The sequence below is a fragment of the Sceloporus undulatus genome, chromosome 1 (assembly GCF_019175285.1).
Source record: "Sceloporus undulatus isolate JIND9_A2432 ecotype Alabama chromosome 1, SceUnd_v1.1, whole genome shotgun sequence".
Lineage (NCBI taxonomy): Eukaryota > Metazoa > Chordata > Lepidosauria > Squamata > Phrynosomatidae > Sceloporus > Sceloporus undulatus.
The window spans coordinates 313,915,237-313,938,347 of record NC_056522.1 but is presented as its reverse complement, the minus strand read 5'-3'; the positions used below and the strand labels follow the sequence as shown (position 1 = coordinate 313,938,347).

Below are 23,111 nucleotides of genomic sequence, written 5' to 3'. Positions count from 1 at the left end.
GGCCTCTCTCCCCCTCAAGATGGTGGTTGGAGGAGGGCTCTTTCTTTGTCTTTCCAGGCCTGGCCTCTCTCCCCCTCAAGATGGTGGTTGGAGGAGGGCTCTTTCTTTGTCTTTCCAGGCCAGGCCTCTCTCCCCCTCAAGATGGTGGTTGGAGGAGGGCTCTTTCTTTGTCTTTCTTTTATATATCTGCACTAAATCATATATTAATTCTAAATCCAAGACAGTTGTAGAGACTGCATATAAGCATTGGAGGGAGATGGCAAATACAAGTCACCCCAGCCAAGGACAGTTATTTCCCACACACGAAAGAAAAGGGGACTTAACTATCAAGGCTAAAAGATTATATTTCATTCTTCTCAATGAGAAATGCTGGTGTATCTGTTTAGCATGCATAAAATGTAGGCATTTACAATACCCTGGGCTACAAATGTATACATGTAGACTAGCCTAGTATAAATCAGTGCTCATTCAAAAGATGGCAACTGTTTGAGAATTCAGTTTGCTAAATTTAGCAGAGACCACAAGGGTCATCCAGTCTAACCCCCTGCCATACCACAATCAAAGCACCCCTGACAGATGGCCATCCAGCCTCTGTTTAAAGACCTCCAAAAAAGGAGACTCCATCACTCTCAGAGGGAGTGTATTCCACTGTCAAAGAGCTCTTACTGTCAGGAAATTCATCCTAATATTTAGAGGGATTCTCTTTTCCCATATTTTGAATCCATTGCTCCAGGTCCTATGTGATTAGGGCATTCCCTTCTAAATGTTCACAGACTCTTTGTTTAATGTTCTGCTCTAGAATCTTTCCTGGTATTGATGTCAGACTAACTGGACAATAATTGTTGGGTCCTCTTTTTGAAAATGGGGAAAACGTTTGCCCTCTTCCAGTGTGTTGGGACTTCTCGTGTTCTCCAGGAGTTCTCAATTATTATTGCCAGTGGCTCTGAGATTACATCTGCTAGTTCTTTTACTACTCTTGGATGTAGTTCATCTAGTCTCGGAGACTTACAATTATTTTGATTAACCAGGTATTCCTATATTACCTTTTTACTTATTCTGTACTGTGTTTCCCCTATTGTGCCCTCTGCTGACCATTTTCCTCAGGTTGAGCATCCTTTTCCTTTTCTGAGAACACTGAGGCGAAGTAGGTATTGAATAGTTCTGCCTTTCCTCTGTCCCCTGTTAGCATTTTGCCATCTTCTCCTCATAATGGCCCTACCATTTTCTTCTTCTTCCTTTTGCTATGGACATAAAAAAAGCCCTTTTATTGTTCTTGGCCTGAATTAAGCACTGGAAATTCTAATTCTACCACTGACACACCAGAGAATGTATCCACAAAGTCATTCTATAGTTCACTTTTACCAGAATGTCTCTCAAAACAATTCTGCATCAGTAACACAGACTGAGGTGGCAGAATGTATACCACTCTTAGCTCTGTATCAAGCTCAACTGTTTACCATGGAACCAGCTTATTTTAGGTCCTCCCCCTAATGGAGAGAAAACAGCCTAAGGAGTTAAGCATGCACTGATGTCCCATTTCAGAATCATCTTCAGGCTTTTCCAAACAATTTTCCATTGCAACGCTAATGCTAGAAATTAAAGAAATAAAGAGAAAACCAAATTCCACAGGATGCTGAAGAACGCCAATACTACCAGTTGCTCCTGCTCAATATCATCAATAATTACTGTATATTGTGAGCTCACCTCACAGAATTCCATTAATATTTACAAAAGTTATGATTGCTGCTATGTTAAGTTAAAAGCCAAGATGTCCTAAAACTTTATACACCACACAAAGTTCCTAGGTGGATAAAATGGGGATCTGCTTAGAAAACAGGTGGGATAAAAATCTAATAGAGAAAGAGCTACAGAGAACTTTTATGTATTACCTGTAAATTGCTATAGCACATCATTAACAATAATTCAAAACCTCCCCCTACATCCTGCTTTAAAATCAGACTGTCATGTGGCAATGGGGGCTATTTAAAAAAATCAAATACTAACCCCTTTGGGCTCAAGTCAGTTTCATGGCTCTCTGGATCCTGGCCCTGGTCTTTAAACTAATATGGACTTTTAATGCTATGCTGTGACTACAAAGATCACAGCTGTCCATCTTTCAAATTCAAAGCAGCTTATGATCTGCGACAAACACAATTTGAAGTGAAGGCAAAAAAACATGCAAGGACATGTTGCGTAGTAGCAAGTACTTGACATATGAGCAAAATGTCAACTTTAATTATGCAGAATACTTTGCACCAGAACAATAATGTTTTTGTTCTCTTACCCTCCAAAACATCTTCATAAAGTGCATGTACTCCTTCAGGCACAATGACAGCCAAGGCAGTTCCACAAAGGAGCCCAGCACCAAGAACTGTGACCAACTTTAATCTTTCCTGCAAGTAAAATTCAGATAATTATTTTATAGGAACCAAAATCTTATTTAAAAAATCTAATATTTGGATAAATGTTGTTTGTTTAGACGTACATGAGAAATCAATGGCAGCTGAAGTCAGAATGATGTTTTTCATTAGCAATCTGGGCAAATGCTTACTTAGAGCCAAGGGAAGGGTGCAGAGAGTTGTTTAGATGGCAATCAACAAAGTGCTTTAAGTGCCTTGACTACACTTCACTTCCAGAGCTAGCATGAAAATGCTTATTCTGGTGCCAGGTAACCAAGATGCTCTATATACCACACCTGTCCTCTCGAAATAACTAGCTCCAACTTTCTTTTCTAGCTTGGAGCTGAAGTAAAGTTTAGAGATCTATCCAGTTGTTTCACCCAGTCTTCTGAAATTCAGTGCAATTACAGGGAAATCTCTGCCCCCTCCCACTAGAGAACAGGAATAACCAAAGTGTAACTCTGTAGCTTGACTGCAAAACCCATCAGCCTAGCCCATAGTGAAGAAAACTGGGCATTGCGGTCTAACAACATATTGGGAGGCACAGCTGGCCCACCCCTAGTATAGCAAGTCTTGAAAAGCAGGCATGTGGGGACTGCTATTTACTCAAATAAAAAAGGGAAGGGAAGGAATAATAGTTCAAACTACTAACTCTGAAACATTAAGCATCCAGAATTAGAAATAAACCTTGCCTGCTTGAAAACTACAGCAGAAAACCCAGCCCACTAGTAAACATAGGCCATAGCCCTCTGAATCTGAATAAACAAAAGTCCGGTCTGAAAATACACCTTCTAAATGCTGAACAGTGAGTGATGAACTTGCACCAAGGTCATATAAAATATCACCCATTTCCCAATTTTTCAGGAAAGCTAAAGCAGCTGGAAAGTCCTCCACAACAGATAATTGGGAGTTTCTGAAGACTTGAGATATTTGAGCAGGCCATGGTGGAACATGCATCACGACCCACTGAGATCACACTGTGTAGGGCTGGAAATGTTGTGCAATGTAAATTTTAAGGTTTGTATTTTTAATATATTCTATTTCAACTCATAACTGTTTTACCTTTTAAAATGGTTTAATTGTTTTTTAACTTTTATATTTATATAGTTTAATGCTTTTAAATTGTATTGTTTTTAATCTGCTGTTCGCAGCCTTAAATCCCTATATTGGGAGAAATGCAGTATAATAATAATAATAATAATAATAATAATAATAATAATAATAAGGCTCTTTTGAAACTTCTCCTGGTCCTAGTTCTGCCACCAGACTGCTGACCAGTGCCACTTACAGGGAACATAAGTAGACGGTTATAATCTAGCTGTTCCACAAACATATCCATGACAGATTCAAGATTTGCAATCAGTGAATTTCTTCTTCACTAACAATTTTTTTACTGCTATATATGCACTTTATTTTAACATTTTACCATTTTAATTTAAAACTAAGAAATTTATGAAAGCATAGCATTGTTATAGAAAGTTTTTTATTTTATTAGTTATTCTTTCAAAAATAAAGCAGCTGAAAATTGTATTTAAATGTAATCTTACTGTCTTAAAATAGAACAACAGCAGTCTGTGAAGTTCACCTAAAGGCAGCTTTTCTGCATAAAAAAGAACTATTAGGAAAGCATTTTATATCTGAAATTACGTAATTAATATAATTTTATTTATTACATGGAGCTAACAAGTCATTACATGAGCTAGAATCCAGGAAACGCAACACTACTTTATTGATTTTATATTTTCCATTCATCATTGTTTACAAATCTTCATGGTGGCTCATCTTCAAGGATCTTCTACAGAGGATTAAAGAATCTATGGTCCTCCAGATGTTGCTGAACATTTCCCATCAACCTTGGCACACTGGCCATTAGTGAGGGATGTTGGAAACAGTAGTTAATCAACAATTCCATGGTCACATATTCACTGCTCCTAATATATGGGATATTGTAGGAATTCTTATACTTCTGCTTTATGCTCAGCAACTATACCCAAGTCCTCCAAGGTTACCTATTGGCAAATTACAACAATGACTACTATCCAAAGAGTTGAGCCTAGATTTCCCATATCAGTTGAGAACTTTTTTTGTCAGTAACTTTAACCACACTAATTTTGGAAAATTTTGGACATCTATTCAGACTAATGCACTGTTAAAGCCCACATTATTTAATAGAAATTGCTTCCAAATTTATCAATAGGATTTCAGCCTTAAGTCTTTTAATAAGAGACCTAACTTGATATATTTGCATAAATGCAGACTTGAAACATAATTATGTGTCTCTTGATTCCAAACAAATGCAATGCCAGTGCATGTGGGTGGGCTATGGATTATCCCCTTGAATAACATATAGATTAAGGGAAGGTAAATTATCACAATGGACAGCTGCACTTGGCCTGAAGCCTTCTCGTACGTATGGAAAGTGTCATGTATATGAATCTATTGCAGAACATGCACTATTCCCACTTGCATTCAGAGAGGTCTATGGAAAGGATACAGGCAATTGCAGATCCAAAGGTCCTTTGTTCACCTGGGAGGACCCCAGCACTGAAGCTGCTCTAAATATCTGCCCCACACTGGAACCAATGATAGATTTAAAAACATACGCACACAGAGTTCCCCATCCAGTGTCCGAAGAAGTCAGATAGGCTTTTAAAACAGAATGTTTGTAAAGGACCAGCTTGGGATGTTGTTTCATTTTTAAATGTGTTATATATTTTATTTTTTTAATAGCTATCTATTTTAGCATTGTGATAATTTAATTCCTTTTTAACCCACCTCTTTTCTATGTTTCAACTGTATTATTCTTTTAATATTGTGAAGCCGCTCTGGGAAAAGAGCGAAATACAAAAATAACACTAATAATATGGAAATGTTTGATGATCCACTTCATTACAGACATGGCCAACATGATTTGGGATTTCTGTGTTAATTGTATACAATAGTCAGTTTTTGAGGTAGTTAATGAATTTACAGTTGAGAAAATTGATTTAAAATCAACAATTTTGAAGAGTCTGAGGTGATTTAAATCCATCTTGATGTCAACACATTCTCATTTTTCCTCAGTCAGCTCCAAGAAACCCTTTAATAAGGTCAGGACTCAGTGTTGCAATTGTGTGGCAGCGGGAGGAGGGATGCATACAAATAATGGAAATATTTGCCCTGCATATTTTAGAAAACAAGATTACCTATATTTCCTTTCAGGCAGGCCAAGGATATACAAACAAACCAGCTTTCTACTTAGCCAGTCATGCAGAAAAGGTAAGATCATCCAAGCAAATAGCATCAGTTTGAGTGTGGACTACAATTCTAGATCATAGATCATAGTTCAACTCTCCGCTCAGCCATGGACACAGACTAGGTGACCTTAGGCCAGTCACACACTCCCAGCCCCAGAAAAGTCTGCAAAAGCATCATAGTAAGTTGCAAACATCTTGAAAGCACACAACAACAACAACAGTATAGCAAAGCAACCTTAATCTTTGAATGTTGCACACATTGCTCACTGAAGAGTTCTTATTCTTATCGCCTACTTCCATACTGTCCATCCTGCACTCTAAGGTCCTCGGGGAAGAATCTACTTCAGCCAATAAAATCTAGGCTAACTTCAGTCACCCAGAGGGCCTTTTCCATCGCAGCTCCAAAGCTATGGAATGACCTGCCGAAGGAGATCCGCGACATTTCTACTCTTACAGCCTTTAAGAAGGCTCTTAAGATGGATCTCTTCCGGCAGGCTTTCCCTACCTAGTTCTACTCCCCATTTACTGTGACTTATGTCACTCTGTCCACCAATTCTTCTCTTAAATTTAATGAGAAGAATTAAATTAAAATTAATTAAAATAAAATCCTTGCCTCAAGAAGAAGAGCCCTCCCTCCATGACATCATCATCAGACCTGGGAGGGAATGAAAAAGAGAGGCCCAACTTCCATCAGGCCTAACTGTGAATGTACTCACTTCGCTCTCTTTAATTTTATTGTATTTTATTTATTGTATTGTATTTTATTTTCTTTATTTTTACTGTTGTAACCCGCCTGGATTCCTTGTGATTGTTGTTGTTATTATTATTATTATTATTATTATTATTATTATTATTATTCTAGCTACAATCCCATACTTCCTTAGAGTAAGCCCTACTGAAGTCAATGGGACCCACTTCAGAGCAGATATGTAGAGGCTGAAGTATTCAGTCACACTCAGCACACATGCTTCCTGTTTAAATACACTGACATTTTTAGACACCTTATTTATCCAAAAACACAGATTTTGTGAACATTCAGCAACAGCTGCCTATCTCCTCTGCCACGTGTGACGTGTGAGATCTCAAATACTGTAAATATGATTACTGTCAACAGACACACTATCAATTCACCTCACCTTTTACGTTTTATTTTGCGGTTTCATATTTTGCCCTTCAGACCTGGAAACTTTAGAAAGTATTTCACTCAGAAAGTGTCTAGCGCCATACAATGTAATCATAAGTAATCTTAGACAGTGCCTTTGGGCTATCAGGTGTTGGGGGGTTTTGGTAAACAGAATCAAAAGAATGACAAATACGGTTTGAATGGGTGCCAAATGGATACCGTTAAGACAAAAGAAGGGACTATATTCATGAAGTGAAGTTTATTTGATATCTAAAAAACTTTCAGTAGCATAGATAGCAAGCATCTAACATGCAAAAGAAAACCAGCTTTTGCCACATCATCTTTTTTATGAGGTCAATGTACCACATCCGATACGGATCAGAACTAACTGTAATGTGCAGTTTACCTCTGCTATGGTAAGTTTCTATTTGCTCTGTGTTCTCCCGCCCCCGGAGTAGACTTTCTGAGCAACTATTTAACTCCTTCTCAACCTTTCTTCTTTGTTTCTTCTCTCCCAGAGTGAGCTGAAGTCATAACCGCAAATGAGGGCATGGCACCACGAAATATGTAGGGCGTTCAGGAAATAAAAACATATAAATGTAAACCCATGCTTCTTAGTCATGCTCAAAATGCAGGATATTTAGGAATGCCTCCTGGACAGAAGGCTGAAATGTAGGACATGTCCTGGAAAAGGAGGACCAAGACTGGTTGTCCTGCCCTCTCCTTTTAACAAGTCTGTCCCTCCCACCCATCTCTGAAACCCTTTAACATTTCTTATTTACAGTATTTCCTCTCTCCTTTCAAGAAGCCTGCCCTTACAAGGCTGCATCCACACTGTAGACAGAATCCAGTTTGAGACCGCTTTAACTGCCCTGGCTCAGTGCTAGGGAATTCTGGGAATTGTACTTTTGTGATATTTAGTCTTCCCTGTTGGAGAGTTTTGGTGCCACAATAAACTACAACTCCCAGGATCCCCTGGCACTGAACCAGGGTGGTTAAAGCAGTCTCACACTGGATTATTTCTGCAGTGTATTTTGGACCATGATGGTTTTTCCAATTATTGCCTTTTCCCTGGTTCAGTGCTAGGGAATCCTGGGAGCCAGAGTTTTGCAAGAGATTCAGATTTATCTTAACACAGCAAAACGACTGTTCCCAGAATCCTATAGTTTTGAGCCACGGCAGTTAAAATGGTGTCAAAAGTGAGTCATTTCTGCAGTGCAGAAACAGCCTTAAAACAGCTTTCCTACCAAGGTCCAAAACACACTGCAGAAACAATCCGGTCTGAGACTGCTTTAACCGCCCTGCGTCAGTGCTAGGGAATCCTGGGAACTGTAGTTTATTGTGGCACAAGAACTATCTCCATCAACAACAAAAAGGGGACTCTCAGGGCTTGGTCCTTTATGTGAGACAAAGTTTTCATGATGTATCTTTGTTTTTGATGTAAACTGAACATCTAATGAACATTATTCTTCTTATTCTTATCATTATTAACGTTTATTTATAGAGCACGGTAAGGTTTGCACAAAGCTTTACATAGTAAACATTGAATAAAATAAGGGGGGGGGGGAATTAAAAACCTGCCCGTCTAAATCAGCATTACATGACTCAAGTATCTCTGAGGGCCAGTGGCCTATGTTCGGTGTGACATGTGAACGTCCAGAGAAAACACAGGGGAGCAAATGTTTAATCCATTGCAGCCAATGGAAGTGTGATTTGTGGTTCGTTTTAGAACCGTGGCCCCAGTCATTAGGAACCTGGGGTTTCCTTCTGGGGCAAGTGCTGGGGCTAAACAGACTGTCTTTCCTTTCCAATGGACTCCTGGGTCTCTCCAAAGAAAAGAGATCCGCAACTAATTCCAGCTCCCACAGCTTTGAGCCAGGCAACGGGACAAAGCGGTGCCAAACCGGGTTCTCTCTCCAGTGTGGACGAAGCCCTAGAATTCCCTAGCCTCCAGCCAGGGCGGCGGAAGCGGTCTCAACAGTGGGGCTGTTGTTGTGGCTGCTGTTATTCCCGCAGCGCGTTTGGAGGCGCCTGGCCTTCCTCCTCCCGCTCACCTCGGAGAAGTTCACGGCCAGCGGGATGATCCCGGCCACGTAGCAGCCCACCAGCATGGCCAGGGAGAGCAGGCTGATGGACACGAAGTCATCCATGGCCGGCTCCGGTTCGGCTCAGGGCTCCAGGAGGGGAGGCAGCCTCATGGGCCCCGGAGTGCCCAGCCTCACGGGCCCAGAGGCACCCGCCTGGCCTCCGCCGCAGGACCCCAGCCGCCTCCGAGGACGAGGCTTCAGGCTGAGTCCCCTCACGCTCCAGCCACCGCCGCCATCACAAGCCGCTTCAGTCAAGGGCCAAGTGGCAACTTCTTCTCTCCCTCACTTCCTCTCCCCTCGCTCCACTTCCGGTACGCTCTCACTTCATTCGTCCCTTTCGTTCCCTCCCAATTTTAAGATGGCGGTCAAGGAGGGGGTCACGAAGAGCCTAGCTTTTCCTCCTCATCATATAGGACGACATTGGCCCTTAATAAAAATGGCCGACCTGTCTTCTTCCTCTTACATGACTCCATTTGCCCTTATTAAAGATGGCTGGCATAGTTCACCTCTGTGGCTGGCGTTTATGTCTCCTCCCGCGCCCGCCCGCGCGCGCGCTCATGGGGGAAATCTCGCGAGACTAACACTGGCGACGCTCTGCCACGCGCGGCTTGACTGACAAGGCAGCGTAGTCTCTATGATACCGGAAATGGAGAGGCAATTGAGCTTGCGCGCGCTTGAGTGAGGGAAAAGTGGTGTGACGCGTTTCCGGCGCTCGCGGTGCATTGTGGTCGAGGAGTCGTTGGGAGTTTTGTGCTTCGCGCCTGAGCCGAGCAGAAAGAGCCGCCATGGTGAGTCTGGAGCGGGGTTTGAGAGTCGCTCTTGGGCCGGGAAAAGGAAAGGGGAGAGGCGGCGGCGGCGGAGGAGGAGGAGGCACCCCGCTGTTCCAGGCCCGAGGTCTCTTTGTCTGCGGCTAGCTGCCCTCGAGGCCTCCCCGACTCAGGGCCACCCTGAGGAGAGGCACCTCCGTCTTCCCTCCGGCAGGGATCCCAAAATGCCCTCCGCTTGCAGCAGCACTAGGGAGCCTGGGCTTACATTAGCCTTTTTCGCTTTGGGTGGCCAGACTCAGAGGCCCTTTTCCAAGACACATCCTCCATCGCAGCCTTCTTCTCTCCAGGAGTCTTCCTTTGAGAGCAGGGCTAAGAAGCCTGGGCTTATATTCGTGTTTTGGGCTGAGGCTGAGCGCCTTGGTCCTCCTTTTCCAGGACCATTTCAGTCTTCTCTACAGGAAGGGTTCCCAAATGCCTTCTGCTTGGAGCAAGACTCAGGAGCCAGAATGTATACACCTGTCCCTCCATATTGGCCGGGGATAGGGGCCCAAGACCCCCGTGAATGTGGGGAAGCCACAGGAAACAACACCACCATGCTTTTACCTGAGAGAAGGAGGCCTCTCTAGGGATCTCTGGGTCCTCCAGGGCAACTCTGTGGTCAACATCTGACAGACACTGGCCATAGAGCTGCTCTGGAGGAGCTACAGAGGCCTGGCAGAGTATTCTCTCTAGGAACCCCTAGGTCTTCCAGTGCAACTTTTAGTTAACGTTGGCCATAGAGTTTCCCCGGAGGGCCTAGAGATTCCTAGAGAGAACATATTAATCAAATCCACAAATACGGAGGGATGAGTGTGCAGTACTTATATCAGCCTTTTGAGCTGTTTCTTCCAGGAGGCATCTCTGGGAGGAATTCCAAAACGCCTTCCTTTTTGAGAAGGACTAAGCAGCATATTATTTGCGTGTATATTACTTTTTTACTCTTTCACTTGGAAATGCCCTATGCTTTCCTTGAACTTATTACGGTGCCTTGCTTTCCCTTGCGTTTGTGGCCCCTGGTCACCGTGCCTCCCTCCCTCCTCAGGCCTTGCAGATCCATGGATTGAGTCTATCCATTTTCCTCTCTCTCTGCTGCTCTCTACTTTTCCCTGCATTACTGTTTTTTCTAGAGATCTGTATCTTCTCGACAGTCTCAACTGAATAGCCTTAACTTTCAGGGAGAGTCGAAGCTTCATCTGTTCAAGGACCCCCCCCCCCTTCTAAAATCCTTTTGGCTGTCCAGTGCATCCTCAGCACTTTCCTCACACACCACATCTGAAGTGAATTGATGTTCTTCACTGCCCAGCGCTCACATCCTTAGTGACAGGGAATATTTGTTCATTTATTCTGTTGTTTTTATACCTCGCTCTTCAGAAATGCTCTCAGAGCAGCTTACAGATTGACAATTAAATGGTTCCCTGGCCTCAGGCTTACAGTCTAAAAAGACACAACACACAAGCAAAGAGGATGGCGATACAGGAGGAGATTGTGTCCAGCAGGAGCTGCCTCTTATTCTCTCCCTCCAAGGCCAGAGCGATGGCAGTTGAAATGGAGGGAGGGCCTCTCTCCTGCCTCTGGGCTAGACATGGGGCATAATACATTGGACAGTTCTAACATTAGTGTTCAGCGGCATATCTTTACTCTTTAGGATTTTGTCTAGTTCTTTCATAGCTTCCCTTCACAGTCTTAATCTTCTGATCTCCAGCCTGCGTTCCCCGTTCCTATCAATGTTTGATCCAAGTTATGGGAAATCGAACTATTTTGATATCATTATCTGGGTTGAATTCATGCAAATCTTTTGTGGCCATTATTTTTGTTTTCTTTGTGTTTCACATTTGACCTGCCTTTGCACTTTGCGCCTGCTATCCTAGGAAGGGCAAAACCCTCTTCTCTCAGCCCAGCAAAGACCCCCTACTTGAGAAAGAGTTCCCTGCTTTTCCCAGCTGAGTGATGCTTGGGATGCAATTGAGCCTCCACCAGTGCGCGTGCGCGCACACACACACCCTGCTTTGGGTTGCTTCGCCCTGAAGAGCGTACTAAATCAGCATATTAGGTAGGATGACACTTTAAGTTGACACTTGGTCTGTGCTAGTCTTGTTGATGTTAATTGCTCTTCAGTCAGTCTCAACCTACGGTGACCCTATGATTGGGAGACCTCCAACTCTCACTTATCAAAGGTCAACTAAGGGTAGTCTGCATGAACAAACAAAAAAAGCAGTTTTGTCCCATTTTGAGCCTCAGCCGTTTACATGACACACCAAGCCAAAATGGAGTGAAACAGGGATGAAGCTGCACTCCAGGGTGAAAACCCTGAGCAAAAAATGTTGATTTCATCTGCTCTAGGATGGAAGGTGTGGATTGTTGCACTGACATATGAACAACATGATGCAAGTGTGGGAAGGCCCAGGTGGCTTATGGCAATGATCTGGAGCATGCATCCTGGGCCCAATGAGACACAGCTGCTGGTATCATTGCTTACCATAGGGTTTTTTTTTCTTTTCTTGAGCATAGAAGTGAAAGAGTAGTCAGCTGCAGCATAGACCCATCACACCATGGAGCCGTCACACACACCATGAAATAAACATGGCAGGTTACCAATAATGTAATGGATGTAATAAAAATGTACTCAAACTAGATAGTCTGACATGGAGCTGTGTGGGGAAGGGGCATGTATTGGGGGTCTCCATGTTTGTGCTTTGCTAGTGTTTGACTAGGTACACTGATGCACTGTGCAGGTGAGTGGGACAAGGGAAGTAATTGGCAGTCACAGGTGGTGTGTTTGTGAGATAGTGTGCATGCATGGGGGGTGGAGGGAGCAAAAAAAATAACCAAGCAGTGCAGCTTGACGCTGCATGCCATAAACTGCCTGTGGGTGTTTGGTCCATTGTAGGAGCAGGCCATGCAGGGAGCAGAAGTTCCACCTGATTTGGAGAAGCCCAGGAGCGATCTTATTCTTTCTCTCTGTTTGCTCAGCACCCCAGTGGGTTTCGATGGCAGAGCAGTTTACATTCTGTTCTTGAGAGTAGTTTTCAAATCTTCATTTTTTTTAATTAAAAAAAACCAGCCTGTCATTTTTGCATTTTCTGAAAGAATGCCTAATACAAAAATTACCGCCATTTTCATTGCCTCTTCAGTCTAAATCTAATTTTGTGCATGAAACAAAGTTTATGGACAGACGTTTGTATTTTGGTATAATTTGGATTTCAAAATTCTGGATAAGGGAGACTGGACTTGTATTGTGCATTTTCTTTCAAAGTACAAGTAGGTCAAATTCTTCAACAGTATAAGAGAAAATCATTACTGATTGAAGACCAAGAAGTGACTATACTGAAAGATCTACCTACAAGAATGATAAAACATTTCTAACTGATAAAGTGAAATTATATGGGATTCCATTCAGGTGAGAGAAATTTGAAGGGGCTTGTTTTCTATAAAAAGAGACACCACATATTGACGACGAGTCATAAAGGCATGAAAATTTCTTAGAAGATAAGACTTTAATAACCTTTCAAATCAAGGAATCTCAGAGACTAATGAAAGTGATGCCCAAAGCTTGGGTGAAGAGTTAGAGGTTTTACTGGTAAAGGACTGTACACTCATCCCTCCACATTCTCTGGACCCCTGTGAATGTGGAAAACCTAGAAATAATGAAAGCACTGTGTTTTTACCTGAGAGAACACCACACCAGTAATTTCTAAGTCCTCCAGTTCAATTCTGTGGTCAACATCTGCCAGACACTGACATTGGAATTGTGCTGAAAGAGCTACAAAGGGCTAGAAGAGTGCTCTCCCTAGGAATCCCTAGGTCCTTCACTGTGACTTTTGGTTAAAGTTGACCATAGAATAATTGTGCTGGAGAACCTAGATATTCTTAGAGAGAACATATTACTAAAATCCATGAATAATCAAATCAGCAAAGGTCAAAGCTGCAAATGTGAAGAATGAGTGCATTGAGACTTCTGGCTGATTATGGACCTAAATGTCTTTCCTGGAGTGTGAAAGGAATGAACTCTCCACAGAAGAGAGGAATATTCTGTTTTCTCAGTAAAAAGAAAAGTGATATAACATGTATGCAAGAAACTTGTATTTTAAAAAAATCTGACTAAATATTGGTAAATCCCCAAAATGGAGAAATCTCATTGTGTTACTGAATAAGATAAACAGTAGGGTAGCCTTGGAGTTGCCATAAGTTGGAAACAACTTGAAGGCACAGAACAGCAAAAAGTGTTTATATTAACGTCTAGGAAACCAGAGTACGTATTTTCAGACACACAGGGAAGATCTGTGGGACTGCAGCTTCAGTCTTAATCAGCAAATGTATGGGGGGGGGGGGTATGCATAGATAATAAGGCAGTATTATTTGAAAATCTATTGAAATGTAATTCTAATTTCTTAGTGAAAATACAATTTTAATTAGAGATTGGAATGGGATGATTGATCTAAAACCAGATAGAAAAGCTCAAAAAGTGATAAAACCTTAACAAGGGAAGTAACCTTTTTGTTACAATGGATAATTTGAGTCTAGTGGGTGTTTGGATGTTAAAGAACAAAGGAGCTCTGGAATATACCTTTTCCTGAACGTTTCAAATTTCTATCAAGAATTGACATGTTTTTAATTTCAAGGTCAGTATTTTTGAAAATTGTTAAAATGGAAAACTTTCCAAGAATTATTTTGGATCATAACATTGAGGTTGAAGCGAACAACTATGACTTTTAATTGGAGATTACATGTGTCACTATTAAGGAATGAAAGAATGATTGACAAAGCTAAAAAGAATGTCAGTGAACATTTGGAAGGTAACTGAGATAAAGGAATAAACATCAGCAATGCCTGGATACAGGGAAATTTGTAATGAGAGGGGTTGGTTTTTCATTCAGCAAAGTGGACATTTTTTAAAAAATGCAGGAACAAATTCAAAAAATTACAGAAGGCATCCAAAAGAAAGATGAATTAAAGAAATCACAGAAGAAAACAGTGATTCTCCAAATGATTAAGACCTTACAATCACATCTCCCAGTGATGATGAAGGAGATAATGCATATTAAACAAAAGAATTTTGCATCTGTTAACAAACTTGGGAAAGAAAAAAAGAGGAGGTAATTACAAGTATATATGATAATGATGAATTGATTGTGAATGATGAAGATAAAAGAAAATATGAAATATCTTATTAAATACTTCAATATAGTATGTAATACTATACAGAGTTTTTAATAAGAAATCAGTTTCAATGAGGAAAATTATTTAAATATGAAGCGCTTTGTAACTACAGAGGTTCTGTTATGGACCCTTGTGCAGATGCCAAATGTTGCGGGTCTGAAGTCCCATTCTCGGTGGTAATGTGCTGTGTATGCTCCACATTGGTGCAGCCATTTGCACATGCCGCCATCAAGAAGAACAGGGCAAGGCCATTCGTGGATGGCAATCCCATAAACTGAAAGGGCAGACCATACCATAATTACCTGAAGACCAACAATTGCATCTAAATGAACCAGTTTCAATGGAAGAAGTTTCTGAAGTGATTCTAGAGCAGTCAAATAAATCATCTGGACCAGACAGCTTTCCAACTGATTACACTGGTGCCTCGGGATACGAAATGATCGGGTTACGAAATTTCCGGGATACAAAAAAGTTGGATTGGCAAAAACTGTTTCGGGTTACGAAATTCATTTCGGCGCGAAATTCAAATGCTGCAAAGTGCAGCTATAGGCTTTCCAGTGCTAACGGAAAAGTTTTTCGGGTTACGAAATTTTCGGGTTACGAAAGGAATGACGGAACGAATTAATTTCGTAACCCGAGGCACCACTGTATTATAAGACAATGAGAGAGAACTTAGGGGGCTTATGCAGAATTTGATTTTAAAATTCAAGAAATTCCGTAGCCCTAGGAAATAGCTACAGTATTGTTAATTCTAAAAGAAGCCCAAAATACAACTATTGTGAGTAAGGGGCAATACTGGAAGCTGCCCCTTCCTGCCTTGGATCGGTGCCTCAGCAGCCCCATGCTGCGGCACTGATCCGCACTCTCAGCAGCTTCCTACGGTGTCATAAATGGTGCAACATCATGATGCCCCTTCTGTACAGTGCCATTTGGGCGCTGTGCCTGGCATGTGTCGTCATGGTGCGTGCCATGTGGACAGGCGTGCGCCATGATGGCGGCTGGGCAGTGAAACTATGGCTAGGAGCAGCTGACCGCTCAGCCCTAGTTTGCGTAGAGGCCAGCATAAAGTGCTGGTATGTACTGCCTCTAATTTTAGTCCAGTCTCCTTTTTTAAACAGTGAGTATGAAATCTTTTCATCTATTTTGGCAGAAAGAATACAAGTGATTTTGCAAAACATTATACATGGAGATCATGTTTTCTGCTGAAGCAAGTAATTTGAGTGGCATAGTGGTTTGAATTCTGAACTACAACTCTTAAGACCAGGGTTCAATTCCCAGCCTGGCCATGAAATCCTGGGTGACTTTGGGCAAGTCACACGCTCTCAGGGTCAGACAATGGCAAACCTCTGAACAGGGTCACCCTAAGGCAAACCATGATAGGTTTGCCTTAGGGTCGCTATAAGTCAGAAACTACATTAGACATACTGGAATACCTGAAGAGACATGGGAATTAATTAAAATAATATGTGATCAGTTTGGTTTGATTTAGTAACAAAAAGGTTGAACAGATCTAATTTTCTGTAAGATTAATGTATTTTAGCATTATCTGAAAATAACTTGCATTATTCTGGTACTTTCAGAAGCCTACATCAATGTTGTATTTGCTTTTGTACAGTCTCACACAATTTTGCTTGTTCAACCTACCAAAAGACCAGAAGGCAGGACTTACGCTGATTATGAATCTGTGAATGAGTGCATGGAAGGTAATGTGTTCATGTTGTAGTTTATTTGATGTTGAATAAATGTTAAAGGCTAGTTTTCTCTTAAAAGTTGTTGATTGTTACATGTTTCTGCCTGTTATTTTGGAAATGCACTAATGACTCTTCTAAGCTGAAACACATCTGTTTGAACTTATTGTGTTCTTGAAATTGGATGCTCCTCTCTTTGGAAATAAGAAATTTTCTATTATAGTCATAGATCAAATGTTGGTTTTCACTTTACCAGAAGATGTGAGAGAACTTATGATTTTAATAAGAATAATGTATAGCCATTGAATGCATGAAGTTGATCCACTTCTAAGAACATATTTTGTTGTGTCTTCAGAGCAAAAAACAAACACAAAAATACTTTGAAAGCCAAAGCAAAAATCTTCAGGTTTAATTTGTATTTTAGTGTTTGGCTTACTATTTCTGCAGAATAATTTATTTTAAATGTATCAACATGAAAACTCAGTCTGCTAACCTTAAGCTGATTGGATATCATTTGCTTGGAAAAAGGTAAACAAAAAGAGTTAGAGTATAAATGTAAAATATATATGCCTATAGGTAAAGATTTATAACAAATATAAAACACTAAAGTAATCTATTTGCACTATAGAGTCCATGCTATAAATACAGTATGTGTGAAGGTCCATAGGGCATAAATCATTTGCTGAAGGGGAAAAGAATGTCCCATGGCCTCATCCATTTAAACAGAAACCAGGCATGTTTTGACTAACAGTCTTCCCCAATGGTCAACGTGAAACTTGTGTTGTCCAATATATCCTCCAAATAAAAGGCTGAAATATAGGTTAAAAAACTGCATACTCATAATAATACTGAAGATAACTTCAAAGTATCAGCTGCAGTCCAATACAGTTGGCTTCCTACATTTGTGAGGATTGAGGCAAAGACTTGCAGATAAGGTACCCTGAAAGATAACAAAGCTGTCTTAAAACATATGACGGTACAGGTTAACTACAAATACCAATTAAATTAGAATCCATTATATCACGTATAAAAAGTAATACTTTGAAACAAACAATAAGGCACAAGAATAAAACAATGGCAAATCCCTGCCCTTCTTCCTCCTGCCCAGCCCAGTTGTCTCCCAAAGAGACAGCCAGGCTGGGGAGAAGGTTGAGACACAGACACTTGCTCTTCCTTCTCCGTCACAACCTGGCTGTCCCCTCGGGAGACAGCTGGTCTGGGGAAGAGGCTTGATAACTGTATTGACCCATGTATAAGTTGACCCAGTATTTTGGGGTCAATTTTTGGGCACAACTTTTTCAACTTACAGACAAGCACATATGGTATATAAAGATATGATTAAGTGAGTAGATACTGAGGCAAAGTTTATGTCTCGGGAGGAGTTGATTCGAGAGGGATTTGACTTTCATTGGTGCCATCACAAGCAATTATTTGAAAGATTTAAGTTAGATTTTAAAAAAACCTTAGGGGTTTTGCAAGGAAAAAATGAGTTTGAACTGAATTTATGTTCTAGTGATGAACATTCAATTGGAAGAAATATATATAATGTTACTGAAAAATAGAAACATAAGATGCGGGATAAGATTGTAGGGTCCAATGGGCCCAGAATCTGGGCTATAACATCAGGATGTAACATTTGGAGAAAAGGTGGATGATAGGCCTTGAAAGAGTTATCATCAAACAACATGAGAGAAAATGTAACATGATGTACTGATGGTACTTTATGCCTGAGGGATTGTCAAAAATGTATAAAGGTCTTAAAAACAAGTGTTGGAAATGTGAAGTACAAAAAGGTAATTTTTATCATATGTGGCAGTCCAGTGATAAAGCACAAAGTAATTGGAGACTAATATATTTATTAGTCAATGCAACTGAGAATTAGTCAATTTTAAATGTTAAATTGAATTAAAACTGGAATTGTTTTTGTTGTGCATCTCAAAGGAGAAATTTAAATATGTAAAATGTGATGCATTGTATGATTATTGCAGCAAGATTCTTATTTGCCCAGAACAGGCAAAAGGAGTCCCTGCAGAAGGTTCTCCCAAACCTTAACTGTTAATATTTACTGCCAGCTGCCTACTTCTGGCTTGGGAACAAATGAGGGCAAGCATCCTCAATATACTTGCTACAGTGCTTACGCTCTCATTCCAAAGGCAGAAACTGATGTGTGTCAGGCTCTCCCACATTAGGCCTTTCCCTTCTCATTCATTCCGAAGAGAAAAGGGGTGGCAGCTGTGCTCATAGAGGGCACTCTACTCCTTGTTTATTACAAGTCAATAGTGGGTTAAGATTATATTGTTTGTTGTCCAATGAGTTACTGAATAATTTTAATGTACAGCTCTTAAAACACTGCAGTTTCTACAGGAAAATGGTTCTACACATCTACTTTCATATTTAGCAGTATCCATTTTTCTTATATGATGTCTTATGTTGCTGTGCAGCAACATCTCCATTAGGCTCTGTCCATGATTAAAAGTGGTCAAGAGGACTTGTCTGCATCTGTGTCCTGCAGCAATAACCAGTACTTATATATGATTTCTCTAACTTGAGTGCTACGATATCATAAATCTGTGGAATAATCATTTTGTCCTTTTATTATTCCTCAAAGTATCACTTCTGTTCATTCCCACTGCCTCATATGTAACTTGCTTCAAAATTTTAGGGGGTTATGGTTCTGCTTTAAAATGTTAGCTTGTTTGCGAATCATATTCAGTTTCTTTGTTTTACAATCAAGTAAGGAAGATTTTAGATATTAAAGGGCAAGCAGATCCTATGATATATTTATTAAGTAAGATCACGGAAGACAGAATGGAGCAAAATATGGGAAGCTTATATTTTATATGATGACTGCTGCAAGAGTATTATATGCTTCAAAATGCAAGTCTAAAGAAACTCGATATACAAGAATGACTTTGGAAGGTATATGATTATATGGAAACAGAGAGGTGTTGAGGAAGAATTCATTAATTAAATTTAAACAAGACTGGGATCCTTTTATAACATACTTGAGGATGGAATTGTCATGGGATTAAATTAAGGTAAAGTTCATTATCATATAAACAAGTAAGGTTTTCAAGCTTAAACATGGAGCCTAAAGTCAATTATGATCATATAAACAAGTAAGGTTTTGAGGATTAAACATGGAGGTGATTAAAAATCCAATGTGAGACTTGAAGTAAAATATAGACAGAAGATACCAAGAGTACAGGAAGATGTTTTTTTTGTCCAGGTGGCTGTTTGTTTGTTTGTTTGTTTGTTTGTTTGTTTGTTTGTTTGTTAGGATGTTAGTGTTTGTGTTGTTTTTGTTATATGTTATATATGTGTGTTTTTAATGTTATATAAAAAATTTAAAAATGTTGGCTTGTTTGAAGACAGATTTTAAACCAACCCATTGGCCTTTTATTTGGACAAAATACTGGACAACACAAGATTCACACTGACCACTGAGAAAACACTACAAGTCAAAAGCTTCTGGATTCTGATTAAATGAAGAATTGGGCCATCTTTTTTCCTTCAACAAATGATTTATGCCCTATGGACCTTCTCCCATACTGCTATTTATAGTGTAGGCTGTGTAGTGGAAATTCAAATAATTGATTACTTTAGTGTTTTATTATATTTGTTGAAGACCTTTACATATATACACATATATTTTACATTTATACCCTAACTCTTTTTGTTTACCTTTTGTTATTTCAGTGAGTGCGGTTTCATCATTTGCTTGGATTCACATTGATTCTCTTTTCATGCATTTGTCATTTACTTTTTGTCTGACAGCATAGGTTCATTAATGTCTTATGTAAGTGCTGAATATAATTCTTCTTAGGAGTCTGTAAAATGTACGAAGAACATTTGAAGAGAATGAATCCGAACAGCCCTTCAATCACATATGATATTAGCCAGTTATTTGATTTCATTGATGATTTGGCTGACCTCAGCTGCCTTGTGTGAGTATTGTGTCCTTTAATTTTCTATAAATACATCTATGCTTGCTTATGTATGTATGGTTATATTTACATATAGTTTTGTTGTTGTGTGCCTTCAAGTAGTTTCTTACTTATTATGATCCTAAGGCATACATCTCACTGAGTTTTCCTGGCAGGATTTATTCAAAGGAGGTTTGTCATTGCCTTTCTCTGAGGCTGAAAGAAATTGTCACTTCCTCTGCGTGACGTGTGGATGCAAAGCATCCGCTACGTCAAAATGGCAGTGGCCATGTGGAATGGCCGCCGCCATTTTGACGTAGTCATTACGCGTGAGGGCAAGGTGCGTCAAGAAGCGCTGCTCCTCGCACGTAATGATGGCGCCTCGTGGGCCCGTCTGTAACGCGCCCAAGGACCCAAATAGACAGGCCAAAATAAAGCTGCTTCAGATCACTTTGGAGGTATGCTGTTTAAATGATGCATGTGTCCTAAGAGGCCAGAAGCTGTGCCAAAGCCATGCCCCAGTCCTAAGAACTGGAGCACAGCTTTGGCACAGCTTCTGGCCTCTTAAGATACATGTATCAATTAAACAGCATACTTCCAAAGTGTCCCAAAGCAGCTTTATTTTGGTCTGTCTGTTTGGGCCCTAAAATTCACATTGGATTTAGATTTTAGGAGGCCACAAGAGGGCATACTTGGAGCATAGCACTTGGTGTGTGTCTAATGCCTATGATGATAAAAATGATGGTTCTGGTACAGCCCTCTTCTCTGGCATGAAACCAAGTATTATTAAATCATCAGGATACATTGGCAGGTCGAAGCTGACTCAAATTTGCTAGAAATATAAAGAACACCTTATTAGTTTCCTGATTTTTCATTTTTCATTGCAACTTGAGCTGTAAGTATAATATACATTTGAGTTTAATTTTTTGCTAAGTGTAACTGATTCTCTGCCAAGGGAATCTACTGCATGCATTATTCCAGAAGCACAAGATAACTGCATTGGGAAGCAAGTGAATGCCATTTAACTTCTGGGATTTAGCCCATCTGCTCCCAGATCCGCATCAGTCTTAGTCTCTGCCCCCTGGATGTTACCATCTGCTTCTAGAATTGTCATATGGATTTTTATATAGATTGAAACTTGGGAACCCAATAGTAGATACTGCTTTCTTCTTGAAGTCATTGGTGGCTTCTAGAAGAGAGACTAATGCTCCATTAATGTTGTTGATCTGCTGGCCTTTTCTTAGTTCCACATATTGTATTATCCCTAAAGATCCTGATTCAGCAAACTGAATGTGCAGTTGGGCATCCTTGCCATCTGTGAAAGGTAAAAATGAGCTCTGAAAAACCATACATTGAGAGAAAAGCCTGAGCTGGATTGAAACACAGACCTGTTCCTTGCATTTTGATTCCTGGCATACAGGTCCAGCATCATACTGTTTGGAAACTTGTGTTCTGCTTCTTTTCTAAGCTGTTGAGGCATATTGGCTCTGTGAATTTGCTTTGAAGAATGCATGATGAAATGCATTATACATTATGATGAAAAGACTATAGAATATTAATTGGCCTGTTCTTTCCCCCACCAGTTATCGTGCTGATACTCAGACATACCAGCCCTACAATAAAGACTGGATAAAGGAGAAGATCTATGTCCTTCTCCGCAGACAAGCTCAGCAAGCAAGCAAATAATGAGCCAGGATGGCTAAGCGGGTTTTGAGGGAGGGTTTGGACAACAGGTGTGTACAGCATTCTGTAGTTAAAGTTTTGTATTGTAGGCCTCCTGTTCATTCTTGTTGGTCTGTATCTGGGGCTATTAGAAATTCAAAGTTTGTTGTTTGAATTTTAAACAAAGAAAAACAGGCCTTTTGTGGGTATTTAGTTTATTTTTTTCTCTTTGCTTAGACACTTTATTATTTTTTTTTGTGCTACATCCCCAAGATTATTCATATATGTTTTACCACAATCACTGTGTGTACCTCTTTCCTGGAGGGATTTTCAATGTTACTACTTGGAGGCAGTATGTCATAGCGGAGAATAAAATAAATGCTCTTTAGTTAATTGGGTATTGTGGTGGTTTTCTAAGCTTTGTAAGCTAAATGTGGCCAGCTTATCACAAAAATAATTTCATACCCTCAGTGTTCATTGGTTTGTGAAAGTTTTTGACATGCCACATCATAACAGATCATGCCATAAGTATGATTGAATAGACTTCTTGAACTTTTGGTTCAGTGCTTTGAACCTGCCATTGGCTTCTTGCCAACTATTGGATTAATAGTTATCCAAAAAAGTTGGAGGGGGCCAGAGAAATAGTGCTTTGTAAATGCTGCAAGTGAAGTACCAGTCATCAGTCTCTTAATACTCTTAATCATTTTTAAAAAATTCACAGCACTTACCATAGTATAATCCAGCTATCAGTGCTGTTTAGTATACTTTCAGCTATTGCTTCACACGTAATAAGCAAAAGAGGGGATAGAAATATTGCATCCATGGCAGTTATGGTCATCTGAGGCTGAAACAGTAATTGTAGTTACCCCACATAGAATGCATTCTCTCAGTTGTTGAGAGGAAGTATCCAAAAAACCCAACTTTCTCCGTTACTTCCCAAAAACAGGCAGGAAGAAGTGAGGTCTCACAGTAGGCGAACAACAGACTTTGCCAGCTCCTTCCTTTGAACCATCCATGCAACCAGTTC

The 23,111-nt window shown here is 40.3% G+C and overlaps 2 protein-coding genes across 3 annotated transcripts in view; one reads left to right on the top strand and one right to left on the bottom strand.

Moving 5' to 3' along the window:
- The window catches only part of SLC39A9 (solute carrier family 39 member 9), a 27,375-nt gene extending 18,163 nt beyond the window's left edge, over nt 1-9,212 (bottom strand). The window contains exons 1-2 of one of the 2 annotated variants that reach the window (XM_042473469.1): nt 8,813-9,212; nt 2,285-2,393 (exon numbers count right to left, since the gene is read on the bottom strand). In XM_042473469.1, the coding sequence (XP_042329403.1) occupies nt 2,285-2,393; nt 8,813-8,908 (205 nt within the window). In that variant the 5' untranslated portion in view covers nt 8,909-9,212. The remainder of the gene's footprint in view (nt 1-2,284; nt 2,394-8,812) is intronic. The other variant, XM_042473478.1, reaches the window with a different exon arrangement.
- Nucleotides 9,213-9,476: 264 nt separating this feature from the next.
- Nucleotides 9,477-22,477, top strand: ERH (ERH mRNA splicing and mitosis factor). Its single transcript, XM_042445708.1, has 4 exons — nt 9,477-9,633; nt 16,424-16,511; nt 20,323-20,443; nt 22,006-22,477. The coding sequence occupies exons 1-4, from the start codon at nt 9,631-9,633 to the stop codon at nt 22,106-22,108; spliced, it is 315 nt and encodes a 104-aa protein (XP_042301642.1). The 5' UTR covers nt 9,477-9,630; the 3' UTR covers nt 22,109-22,477.
- Nucleotides 22,478-23,111: the final 634 nt, after the last annotated feature.

Coding starts and splice junctions, on each gene's coding strand:
- ERH (XM_042445708.1), top strand. Junction 16,512..20,322: donor TGTGAATGAGTGCATGGAAG/GTAATGTGTTCA, acceptor AATTCTTCTTAG/GAGTCTGTAAAATGTACGAA. Junction 20,444..22,005: donor GCTGACCTCAGCTGCCTTGT/GTGAGTATTGTG, acceptor TTCCCCCACCAG/TTATCGTGCTGATACTCAGA.